Source organism: Pteropus vampyrus, unplaced genomic scaffold (assembly GCF_000151845.1).
Source record: "Pteropus vampyrus isolate Shadow unplaced genomic scaffold, Pvam_2.0 Scaffold71, whole genome shotgun sequence".
Taxonomy (NCBI): domain Eukaryota; kingdom Metazoa; phylum Chordata; class Mammalia; order Chiroptera; family Pteropodidae; genus Pteropus; species Pteropus vampyrus.
The window spans coordinates 849,355-861,682 of NW_011888852.1; the positions used below are offsets into that span (position 1 = coordinate 849,355).

At 37.6% G+C, this 12,328-nt stretch overlaps 1 protein-coding gene and 1 pseudogene across 1 annotated transcript in view; both read right to left on the reverse strand.

Annotated features, from left to right (window-relative positions):
* SGCG (sarcoglycan gamma) overlaps nucleotides 1-12,328 on the reverse strand; it is a 70,185-nt gene that overhangs the window by 18,171 nt on the left and 39,686 nt on the right. The window contains exon 5 of the mRNA XM_011361820.2: nucleotides 4,524-4,596. Coding sequence (XP_011360122.1) covers nucleotides 4,524-4,596 — 73 coding nt within the window. The remainder of the gene's footprint in view (nucleotides 1-4,523; nucleotides 4,597-12,328) is intronic.
* On the reverse strand, nucleotides 843-958 carry LOC111741039 (annotated as a pseudogene).

The following is a 12,328-nucleotide window of genomic DNA, read 5'->3' on the forward strand; positions in this document are numbered from 1 at the left end:
CCCTGAAATTCAAGGCAATTCCAACTAAAACTCCAATAGAATTTTGCATGAAATGTGACAAACTGTTTATAAAATTTATATGGAAAAATGAAAGTGTAAAAATAGTATCAAGACAATTCTGAAGAGGACATGGTGGGGAACTCGCCCTAGCGGATAACAGGCTATCAGGGAAAAATTGTTTTAGGAAGAAAATAATGAAACAATGGAACAGAATAGACAGTCCATTAAAAATATCTGTACAGATGACAAAAGTAGCATTATAAATAAGCAAGAAACAGACTGACTTTTTAGACAACTGGTTATTCATTTGGAAAAGAATATAAAATGATTTACCTACTTAATACCCCACATGAAAAATAAATTCTAATTGGATTAAAAACCTAAATATGAAAAACCAAAAATGTTTTTGAGAAAATTCACTCCCTTTTTCACATTCAAGCAGTGTTTTCGAATAGACCCAAGTTCCTAAAGGTCCTATTTTCACATACTACCACAGGATAAATTAAATTTCACATTAGCCAAATATTTTCCAAGATAAAATCAACAATTAAAAATGTATGATTAACAAGTGAAGCATTTACTGTCTTTTGCAACTCACTGTTCATCAGACTTAACTGTCCAGATATAATATTTATGTTTATGGAGATCTGGATATGGGTTTATTTTTATATTCTCATTGCTATACTTAATTTTTATTTTGTACAGAAAAGCTTGTGTTATGGTACATAAAAGCTTAAAGAGCTTGTATTTTGGTTTATTAATAAACTATGCAATGACTTTTTATAGATGTAGTCACATTTATACTACAAATATCTACATGTTTTTTAAATTATTATTGTTTATGCCTACAGCACCTGGTCTTCCTAGGTGGTCTCCCATCCAAGTACTCACCAGGCCCGACCCTGTTTAGCTTCCAAGATCAGACCTTGGGCTTGTTCAGGGTGGCATGGCCATAGACCATGGTCTGTGGCTCCACTGGGGTGTGAACCCAGGACCTTCTGCGTGTAAAGCAGACACGCTAACCACTACACTAAGGAACCACGTCTCAAATGTCTACATTTTTATTAATAGTTACATATTCATTTATATTACGATTTATGAGTATAAGGTTTGAAATATTCAAGTATTTCACTTGAATTTATAGAAAATATATGTTTTAAATGTAGACATAATTTGACACTGATTGATATTAATATTATTGCCCTTTATTTCTTCTCATATACATCCTGACAGACTTCAACTATTTTCATTTGAATCGAATCATCTATCATTACGACTCAGAAGAAAGACCAGTTCTATAGGATGTATTTCCTAAAAATGCATAACATGACAAAATTTTAAGTACTGCTCACGCTCAATGCTGGTACCATTCCACAATCATCCAAATTACTCCTGTGATTTTATTATTTCTGAAAAGTTTGCTTCTGCTTTGAAAAAAATATACAATTTATTTAACTCATGAACAATAAAAAAAAAAATCACCTCCTAAACTCATTAAGGCTATTCTTCACAGAAGAAATACTAATAATCTCTAAAGTCTAGAAGGGAGTGAAATGTCAATGTGACGAGTAGAAACTGGTTGCATTACAGTATAACTGATGTCGCTTGGATCAGATGGCTATGCTTAAATGACCTGCACAATTCGATTTTTTTTGTGGGAGCCTAAACTTAATTACCACAGAAGCCAGTGGACCATAAAATGAAGGTTAGCCTTGAGATCTCCAAGAGGACCTTTGTTCAGTACTTTGTATCTTACCTGTCATTCTTAAAAAGAATTAAGTTTTTATTTAAAGATAAAAATTAAATCTTAAAAAATCCTTTTAGTTAAAAGAAAATAAGAACCAATATATTCATATGCCTTTCTTAGAAGGCCAGCTTATAAGTTTACTTTTGGAATATTCATTTTTTACATGTATTTCATATTCTTGATTTAATAGCACTTTATATACAGCTCAGGAGCTGAAGACATCATCGATGAATTCCTGTATGAGTACTGTCTGCTATTTTGTTATTGGATGAAACTTCAAACTCTTCAAACTATTGTCAGTTGTCCAATTGACTATATTTACTATTTTTCCCTTTTGACATTTTATGATTTTTTTTCTCTTAGAATTGCTAGAATTAAGGAAAACCAGCCATACCATAAAATGTCCATTTATGGTGACATAAATTGTTTCCATTGTTAATAGGTTGACATAAGATATTAACCTGTGATAAGTGAAAAATAAATACTTGGCATGAGGAATGTAAAAATGCAGATGATACTACATCGATGTTTCATGTGTTAATCATGCACTTATAGACATTGATTTTTATCAGTGAGTTATTTCAGAAAACATCGAAACAGAAGGAATTAAAATTCCTAAGAGACTGCTTTCAGACCACCATACAAATGTATATGAAAACCAAGATTAAATGAGTAATTTCCTATGTATATGAAAACCAAGATTAAATGAGTAATTTTCTAGGGAAATGCAGTTGATCAAAATTGACCCCTGTTAAAGGTAGGAAGTTTAATAGACAAATTTTGGTTAAGAGAAGAAATTAACTGTTAAGGAACTATCTTAAAAAAAAATTCATCAGGCCCATATGGTTCCAGGGAGAATTCTACCAAACCTTTAGAGACCACAGTGTCCTAACTATCCACAAATTATTCCAGACATTGAAAATGAAGGAGATCATCCTAATTCTTGAGATATGAATAACATCGTTAGCTAGATTTTACAAAGGCAGTGCACACACACAAAAATCATAGACCAATATCACCTATGTATACAAATTTGAAAGTCCTAGATAAAATATTAGCAAATAGAATATAAAATCATTTTAAGAAACTACCATACCATGACCAAGTAGATTTTTTTTCCCAAGAATGCAAGATGGGTCCAATATAAGAAAACTCATTAATATGATATTAATATATTTAAGGAATATATATATATGTATAATACATATACACACATATATATGACTTTCTCCATTAGTGCTAAAGAGCCTTTGTCAAAATTCAACACCCATTCAACACAAAATAGAAATTGATACTTGCTTACTTTATAAAACACTTCACATCATCTTACTTAATGGAGAAACACCAGAGGCATTTCCATTCAGTCTAGAAAAAGGCAGGCAAGGAAGGACACTATCTCCATTTCTTTCTAACACTGTACTAAAGATGCTGGGAAGTGTAATTAGATAAGAGAACTCCATCAGAGACAAAGAGTTGAAAAAGAAGATGTGGCAGTATGTCTATTTGCAGATGATATGATAATATGCCTTTTATGACTACCATTTGAGCAAATATCAACCTTTACATTGTGATATTTAAACATGCACGTTTCAGAGATATATTTATAAATGCATCATGATCTTAATCCTACAAAATCCACATTCGGTGTTTTCAAAGGTCGATTAGGAGATTCTAGAATCATTTTCATTTTCCTCAGGCCAGGAATGGAAATGCTACCGGACCCAGAAATAAAGTAAAAGACAGTTTGTGTGAAGAATTTACAGAGGAAAACATAACTATCATATAATCAATCAATGGAGTCTGGCACTAGATCAAAGAAATCACTCGGGGTCCACTTGGGTGGCAGAGAGAGTAAACAACACACATGGGCTTGGGAGTCAGGGCTGGATTTGAATTATGAGTTGGCTACTTTTTTATCTTTGTGCTTGAGAACATGCTACTATCTACAGCTCAGTTTTCTCTTTTATAAAACTGATTACTTAAAAGGTTGAGTTAACGATTAAATTAGATAAATTCTGTGACAGCACGGAGCACAGTTCCTGGCAACCGAATGCATTCAATACATGTTAGTTTATGCCTTCCATACTCACCACATTCCTTAAGTAATCCCCTGCAATTTCATTATTTTCCCAATCACTTTGGCTGTAACGCTTAGCTTATGTAATCCTCCATTGGTATCACCGTTTAGAAAGCAAAAGAATATTCTTCTGCCATTTCTTTTTTAGTAAGGGCCCATAGTATAAGTAGCGGATTTATGTCCCAATGGGACAACATAAGATGATCTGTTTAGTTTCAAGATCTATATATTTTAAAACAGTAACATCTACTTTAAAAAGGGGTTTGATATTCGCTCAGACGGTAGCCCAGGCCCAGCTCATGGAGGCCTGTGAACGCCCAGTGGAGCCCTTTAACGTTCCTGTGTTTGAGGCAGAACCAGTGAACTTTAAACAATGTAGTTGCACTTAGCCAAGTCCCTCTGATTTCAGTGTGACAGGCAGGTAAGAGAGGAACGAACTGGAGGCTGGAATAGGCCACAGGACTAGTATAGGGTCTGAGCTGAAGCGGTGGCAGGCAGAGCAGAGGCCTGCGGCCAGAGAGCCAAGAAGAGTGGAGAATCAGTAAGTAATGATGGGTTAGTTACAAGCGGAAAGTCATAAGAATAAAGACAACTAATGGAATAAGAAGCAATCTGGTAATAACTGCTAAAATATCATTCCAGCACCTACTCGGGTATCTTCTATAAGACAGGGTGTTTATATTTGAATAAAATTTTTACCTCAGCTCCTGAAATGGGTCGGCTTTTACGAGGGGTGTCTCCACTGAATGTTCAAAAAGAGCCCCTTCGGGTCCTAAACAGAAACCAAAGATACATCATTTCACAAAAGTACATTAAATGACACCACACAAAATAAACAGTTAGACGATACATGAAAATACAAGTAAGTTTTGATGTTTGTGGCTGAGTTTGTGCAGATGTCTGAGTTGCAGGGGGAAAAAAATGGCACGATTGCATCCTTTTCCAAAGATACCACGATGTCACTAGTTTCCTATAAAAAAAATATGATTTTTAAAGCAATTCCAAACACGCAGGCTTATTTTAAAACCAGAATGCAGTATCAGCCCTCAAACGGAAAAAGAAGTAATTTCAGTTGCAAATTGCATAAGTCCATGTATTTTAGGTAATAGTAATTTGACTCATTCCTAGATTTTATGTGTAAAAATTGTATCTCATGTCATTTGTTTCTTAAGACACATTAGGAAATTATAGAAAAATCAAAAGTTTTAAATATTGAAAATCAAATTTCCAATTTTTAGGAATCAGTATGTTCCTGGTTGTTTTACTTGTCTGAGAACCTGATTATACACAAGAAAAGTATCGATGGGGGGGTGCAGAGATGCAAAGGGGACAGCGACATGCTCTTCGATATATCTAACTGGTTTAACACTCGGAACTCTACAAGTAAGATTATTCTCCCATTATACTGAAACTAGGAAACTGAGGAACAGAAAGGTGAATGAACTTGCCTAAAGTTACACAGCTAAGGGGCAAGGCTACGATTTGAATTCAAAGCCCGCACTTTTAATCTATATGCTAAAGGGTTTCTCATCCACAAATAACAAATACTATACGATAGAAAGTAATGTGCCGGTAGCAAGATGCAACTATGTTATTTTGGGGGTCAATGGCAAGGAAGAATGACTTTAAGGCAGCAGGGAAAACTTTCTATAGTAAAATGCAGTGGGTCTGAACCTTAAAATAAATAGACCTTTGTGACTACATATGGAGGTTGTAGACAGTGCTTTTCAAGGACAGCAAAAGTATAGCCGGGGGCAGGAAAATGTCATTGGTGTATAGGAATGAATGAATAATCCAGTTCCCTGAAAAAGTAAAGGATTCGACATGGAAATACAAATTTATCTTTCATTTATACTTCCAATATCTCTCCTTAATTTTATGGGCACACAGAGATTTAAGTAGCATCACATTGCCTGTACACACGCATTTTGATTTACCTAATGCCTATCGTAGGCTCTGCCCTGTTTAGGGTCCACCCCTAGTTAGGCCCCGCCCCTGGCTTAGGCCCTACCCTGGTTTAGCCCCACCCCTGGCTTAGGCTCCACCCCTGGCTTAGCCCCACCCCTATCTTAGCGCCCGTCCGTCTGCAGCTGCAGTTTGGAAATTGTTTCTCTCCCTCTTGGTTTCAAAAGGAGCTCAGCACACATTTTTACACTGCGCAGACTTTCCTTTTGCAGAAACACTGAAAAAAATTTAAATGTTTATTTTCAAATTTAGTCTTGTACTAGTCTTGATACTTGCCCTTGAAAGCCTGGGAGTAGATTTCCCAGACACGAAGTGAGAAGCGATGAGCTGGAGCAAAAACTCTTGTCGGCAGCCCTTCCGAATTTAACAATTCACGGTACCCTCACATCTTCACAACATTACTACCTCTATCAGCTGTGTTATTATAATTACTACTTCTTTAGTAATTTTGCTTAAATATGAAGATATGACAAAAGCACACATTCTCATTCAAGGAATAATAGTTTGTGGCACAGAAGTGAAAGAGACTTAAATTAGTACAAAAGAAAATTTCAAAATTACAAACCAGATGTGGTAGCATGATAAACACAAAAACTATAATCAACTGAAATAAAGAAACGGAAAAGTGTAGATTAATGTTTCATGAAAATTATAATTAATGCAAATTATATTCAGATGAGAATAGAGCCTCATACATGCTATCATAGGACCCAGCTCCTTAAAATACCACTTAAGCAAACCTAAATGATAATGTAACCATTGCGAAAAGTAAAACCATACTAAGCATCGGAGTTTCCACAGCAAACTGTGCCAATCGAATTTTGACGTACAATGTCTGGTTTGCTGAGGTATAGACAACATTTTCTGTTTGGCGTAAAGAGGGAAATTAACACAAAAATTTGTATAATACTTGTACTCCCTTTACCCTTTTCTTACCCCCTTGCTTCTGATTTGCCAAATATGCAAAAAAAGTAAAGAAAAAATACATCTTAGGCCAATCGTTAGTAAGTAGAGATAGGTGCAGTATAGTTTTATACACTTAGTAGATTAATCGTCTGTGGTTTATACAGTATTGTTTGAAATGTGACTAGTGTTTTCTTATGAGAAACCTAGATAAGCTTTATAAATCATCAAAAAATAATGATTCCTTTTCATAGCTAGGTTGATAGAACGAAAAGGAATGTGGGCCATAAACTTCTGTATAATTATCTTGCCTCTTTATTTTTATATAAATAAAATTATATGATGACTGAGAAAAACAGTGTCAACATATTTTATTCTCTAGAAACACACACCCTTCCTAAAACAAGCTAGAAACTGCAATGTATTTATTTCCATTGCGTAGGCAATATTTACCTTAACACAGCTTCGATTATTTATCTTCTAAGAGCTAAAGTTATTCTTGGAGTGGCAAGTGGGACCATTGTACCAGGAGTGTAATTTCACGGTTAGATTTTAAATGTATACCAATTACTTACCTTCTGATAGCAGAGTTAGAGAGATTAACGTAACATGTGGTAATGGTGATGTACTTATAGGCAGACATAAAGTCTATAGACTAATATGCATTATCTTCAAATAAGAAGACCAGCTTCTCTATCATTGAAACTATAAATGCCCAGATTACGCGATCTTGACTGTATGACTCTTCAGCCTCAAAATAAATATTCTTTAACTTATTTGCACATAGTAAAATAGATGTTTCTTAAGTGGTTTCGTAAAATAATTCTCAGGAAATGGTTGCTGATTGTCGACATCACATTTTCTTTATGTTTGCACTCATACTTAAATAATCTCAACCAAGATTATATAAAAAATATAATTGGTGTAACATCTGATCCTTATAGAAAACAGAACATATTATTTGAGGTTGTATAATGTAAATTTTAGGAAGGGAAAAAAATTCCACTATAAAATATCATCATATAAATCATGTATTAAAATGACCCAGTATAATATAACCCTGTATCCATATTATTTATACGACGAAGTATAATCAAAAAGACACACACACACAAAACAGTCATTTTAACATCTATGTTTTTAGAACACTATGTCACCAAGATTAGATGTAGTAAATAGTCTGGTCATTTCTATTACGAAGCAGCAATAGTATTTGGATGATGCCATCTTTTCAGGATCTTAGAGCAATTTATGATGAATGATACTCATGTACGATGGGTAGCCAGACTGTGTACAAGATGGACTGAAATGGGCAAGCAGTTGAAAAGTCCGTGGCAGAGAGCCCGGCGGTCACGGAGGGCATGGACACAGCCCAACCTCTGGAGGGGACCATGCTTCCCAACATGCTGCTACGCCTAGGTTCCTTCGGCTACAGAAGTATACAGAATTCGATATTAATACTTCTGTTCAACAATGGATATTATATACCCAGACGTTTGATAACCATTTATTAATATTGATTCCACACATTCACTGGGCATGTGTGGACTGAAATGGGCACTTCAAGCATTGCAAAAAAATTTCGTTGCTCCCCTTCTTGGCCAAACTGCCACATAATGTCTCTGCTGCCTCTCATTCTGTTCTCTCTGCCACCACTTCGAAGTGTCCTTTGCCTAACAGTCCAGTGGAAATGCTCTCGTGAATATAATAATGACCTCCATGATGATATAAATCCAAGGGTGATTTCTGTCCTCCCCTTTCCTGGACCCAAAACTCCGGGAACAGTCTCTCTTGGCACCAGAAAAATGGCTCTGTGACATCCCTCCTACCACGCCGTGTCCCTCCTCACTCTCTGCTGGTGGCTGGCTGTTCTCCCCTTACCTGGCCATTATGTTGGCGTCTCTCACAGTTCAGTTGGTTGGTGATGCCCTCGTTTACTTCTCTGATGGAGACTTCTGCTCTAAGCACGTGACATACCCACTCGGCTATTTCGCAGATATATTCAATTTGTGTCTCTAAAACATTAACTGTCGATTCTCTTTATCTTGGCAATGTATTCTCCTCCTCCTGAGGCATCCTCGTTACCCAGAGGGCAATGCCATCACCAGAAACAAGAACAATCTTTTCATCTTCGATTCCCTCCCTAGATGCCTGCCACTCATTTGATCTATGTGTCTCTATATGTTAGTTCTTGGTTTGGAGTCATTAGCCTTCCTGTAATGATCAGGTCAGCATCATCTACTGCCCCTACTACAATAAACGTCATCCTAACTGGTCTCACTGCTTCCATTCTTTCCTCCAAATAATCTATTCTCCCTTGCAATGGTCATATGGATCTCAAAATGTATAATGAACTTAGGATCACCACGTTCCAAACAATTCAATGTCTTCCCTCTGCCCTTAAAACAAATCCTAACTTCTTCTAACGGCTGTCAAGCCCCTCCATGATCTGGTCCCTCTGTATGTCCTGTTTACACCAGGCTTACTTCAGATTCAAATTCGAGAAGACGAAAAAATAAAAATCATGAAATAATAGGACACAGATAAGTTCAAACAGAGCAGTTATCAAAATGAATGTGAATGTCTTAAACACTCCTCTCTAAAACTAAAAGTCTCTTAGGTTGGGTTAAAAAAATAAATTCTAGCTAAATGCCACTTACAAGAGAAGTGCCAGAAATTTAATACGAGGAGAATTTTAGGCTGGAATGGTCACTTAAAGAAGCTGTATCACCAAAGGCCATCGAGGTCCCCTCATAGAAGACTGGGGAGGTCGTCGCACAGGGAAGTGGTGCTTAGAAGTGACGGAACCATCATGCAACCAGGAGGAGGATGCCAACATGCTTCGACAGAAGCAGAGCTGGAATAAAATATCACTGGGTCACTGAATTAGTAAACCTGCAGCTAGCCTACCTCCGGACTTCTCATAGGAGATCATTTATACCCTTATAGCTTAAGCCAGTTTTAATTGAGTCTTTCATTCCTTTCTGCTGAAAGACTGTTAGCTGATGGACCGATCGTCCACTGTCTACAGAGCTGCATCACAGGGTTTGGGGATGAATGTGCTGGACATATGCCTGGAGGACATGGTGATTTATAAGCATCTTCTAGATGTCTGTCTCTTCTCTTTAAGGGACCTGGATTCGCCATCCTTGTTTACGTTCACTTCTTCAGTTGTTAAATCCTATTCTCCAGGTCCTCTTTTGTGAGCGGCTTTGCGGGGTGACTTCAGCATTTCTACACCATCACTTTTGACTTTATGTGATCCTGCTTAGCTGCACAGAGAGGTATCGATAAATTGAGCTGGCTAATCCTTAGGTCTCGTTTCCTTTATTAGTGATAAGAAAATGGATACCTCTACAGGACGCTGTTTTTCTTACTGAATGTTAAGCAATGGACCCAGCCTAGCAAATCATTGCCAAGGAACTAAAATACTTTTGGGGCAGCCAAACTAATAATTTATCATCTTCCAGAATTCAGCCCTGGCAATGGACTAGAATTTTTTTTTTTTTTGAAAATGACATTTGGATGCTATTTCAATCACATGTTCCATAACTGGGGTTAGTGAAAGAGGCATGCTAACTTTGGTCACTTGGTGACCAAATCTATTTTTAGGGAGACGAAGGAGACCGCTAAAGGCCTAAGTCTATTTCAAACCAAGTTGGTCAAATTGGTTCATCTCCTCCACAATTTTGATTTTAAAACGATTATTCAGTTTCCTAGTCGACTAAAGTCTATATGGAAGCTGCTTACGACTTAGAGATTTCATCTTATTCCTTCAGTACATAAGACAAAGATAATGGCAAGAAAAGACTTCTTTATCTGAGCCGAGTTAGGATTTAGTGCAAGACAGGAATTTGGAGCGCAGTGGTTAAAAAAAAGCGCCAGCCCATCCCCTGCTTAGTGCAGTCAGTCTTAGGAGTGACCAGAGAGCAGATAAGGGAAACAGAGCCTTGAGTTCTCTTTCCCCAGCCCCCAGAGTGAAGCTGGTGGCCTGTCTCTTCTCTCATCGCTCCTCTCCCCCTCGCTATCAACTGCTGCTGCTTTTGCTGACCCAACCAACTCCAGCAGAGGCTTGGAGTCAATCCATTTAAAACAGGAACCAAACTTCTATGGGAAGTAGTGGAGAAAAAAAATTTAATTGGAATTTATTTTGAAAACTTAAAGTTTATAAACATATTCTTGTTGTATTTTCTATTGCACAAAACTCAGTCACCACTGTAACAACTGTGAAATCATGCGAAATAAAGAATAAATCAAGTTTTGTTTTTGGTGCGATTGCTCCAGCACAGTTGGAAATGTGCGATGGCTGTATTAGTTTTCCATTTCTGTGTTACAAATTGTGACAAACTTAGCCGCTTAAAACAATGCCCATTTGTTAGCTGCTACTTCTGTAGGTCAGAAGTCCTGCCCAGTGGGCTTGGCTGGGTTTTATGCTCAGGGCCTCACGTGGCCAAAATCCAGGCATCTGGAGGCCATGGGCAAGAATCCGCTTCCAGGCTCAGTCAAGTTGTTGGCAGAATTAGAGCTCCCTGCGTTTTAGGGGCTGAGGCCCTGTTTTCTTGCTGTCAGACGAGGGCCCCTCTAACCTTCTGGAAGCTACAGCGTTCCTTGTCACACAGCCCCCTCCATCTTCATGTAGCAATGGAGCAACAAATCCTTCCTGCAGTTTGAGCTCCTCGGATATCCCCTTCTACGGCCAGCCAGAGAAAATCCTCTGCTTCTAAAGAGCTCATATGATTAGACAGGGCCCAACCAGGTAATCTACCTTTTGCCATAAAAATAACATAATCGTGGGAGTGATATCTCGTCTTATTTGCAGATTCCACCCACCTTTAGAGATCAGGGAACTATATGGGCAAACGTCACTGGAGATCATCTTTAGAATTCTGCCTACTACGGTGGCACAATATGACATTGCTCATGTAATATTTAACATTTGCAGTAAAACCATAACAACAGGGAACGGCCGGTTTTCCCAAGGGTGACTATTTTAATCCTGTGATACTAAAATTATCGATTCTGAAGTCCCTGTCAGGTCATCATTTTGGTTCATTTTCACTTCTTAAGTGGCTGGCAAGTCTGACTTTTCAGGTCTTGTCTCATTTCAGGCTTTTTTTTAGGGATTCCAGTATTTCTACATCATTTTTTGACTTCCAGAAACCCTGCGTCTTTGGCAAGACTTGCCATTTAATTTCACAATCAATTTGTACTTGCTTTATTGGATTCCATACGATATCTTCCAGTCAGTGAGAGCTCAGTGGGTAGAGATGCTTGGAGCATCGTGCGAAGCACTGAGGCGGAGGCCTCGCTTAGGGTCTACACTCATCCATGTCATGAGGCAGCTGGGATTGGAACTCAAAAAAGTCATCCATTATTATTTTTAGCAATTGTCTATTAACACCCACCCAGGCTCTACAGTCTCTTTAGGATGATAATCCTTAATTTTTCTTCCTGATAAACTCCTACCCATCTTTCTAAGACTGGTGCTAACTTCTCTTTCTTGGAGAAAACTTCTCTGACCCACTCTTGTCTCTTTTTCCATCACTCTCTGGCACAACCTGTCCCCCTCTCCAGACAGGTCCTGTAGCCCTGGCCCAAGCACCTATTACAGTCCTTAGCAGACTGTGTCCAACAAA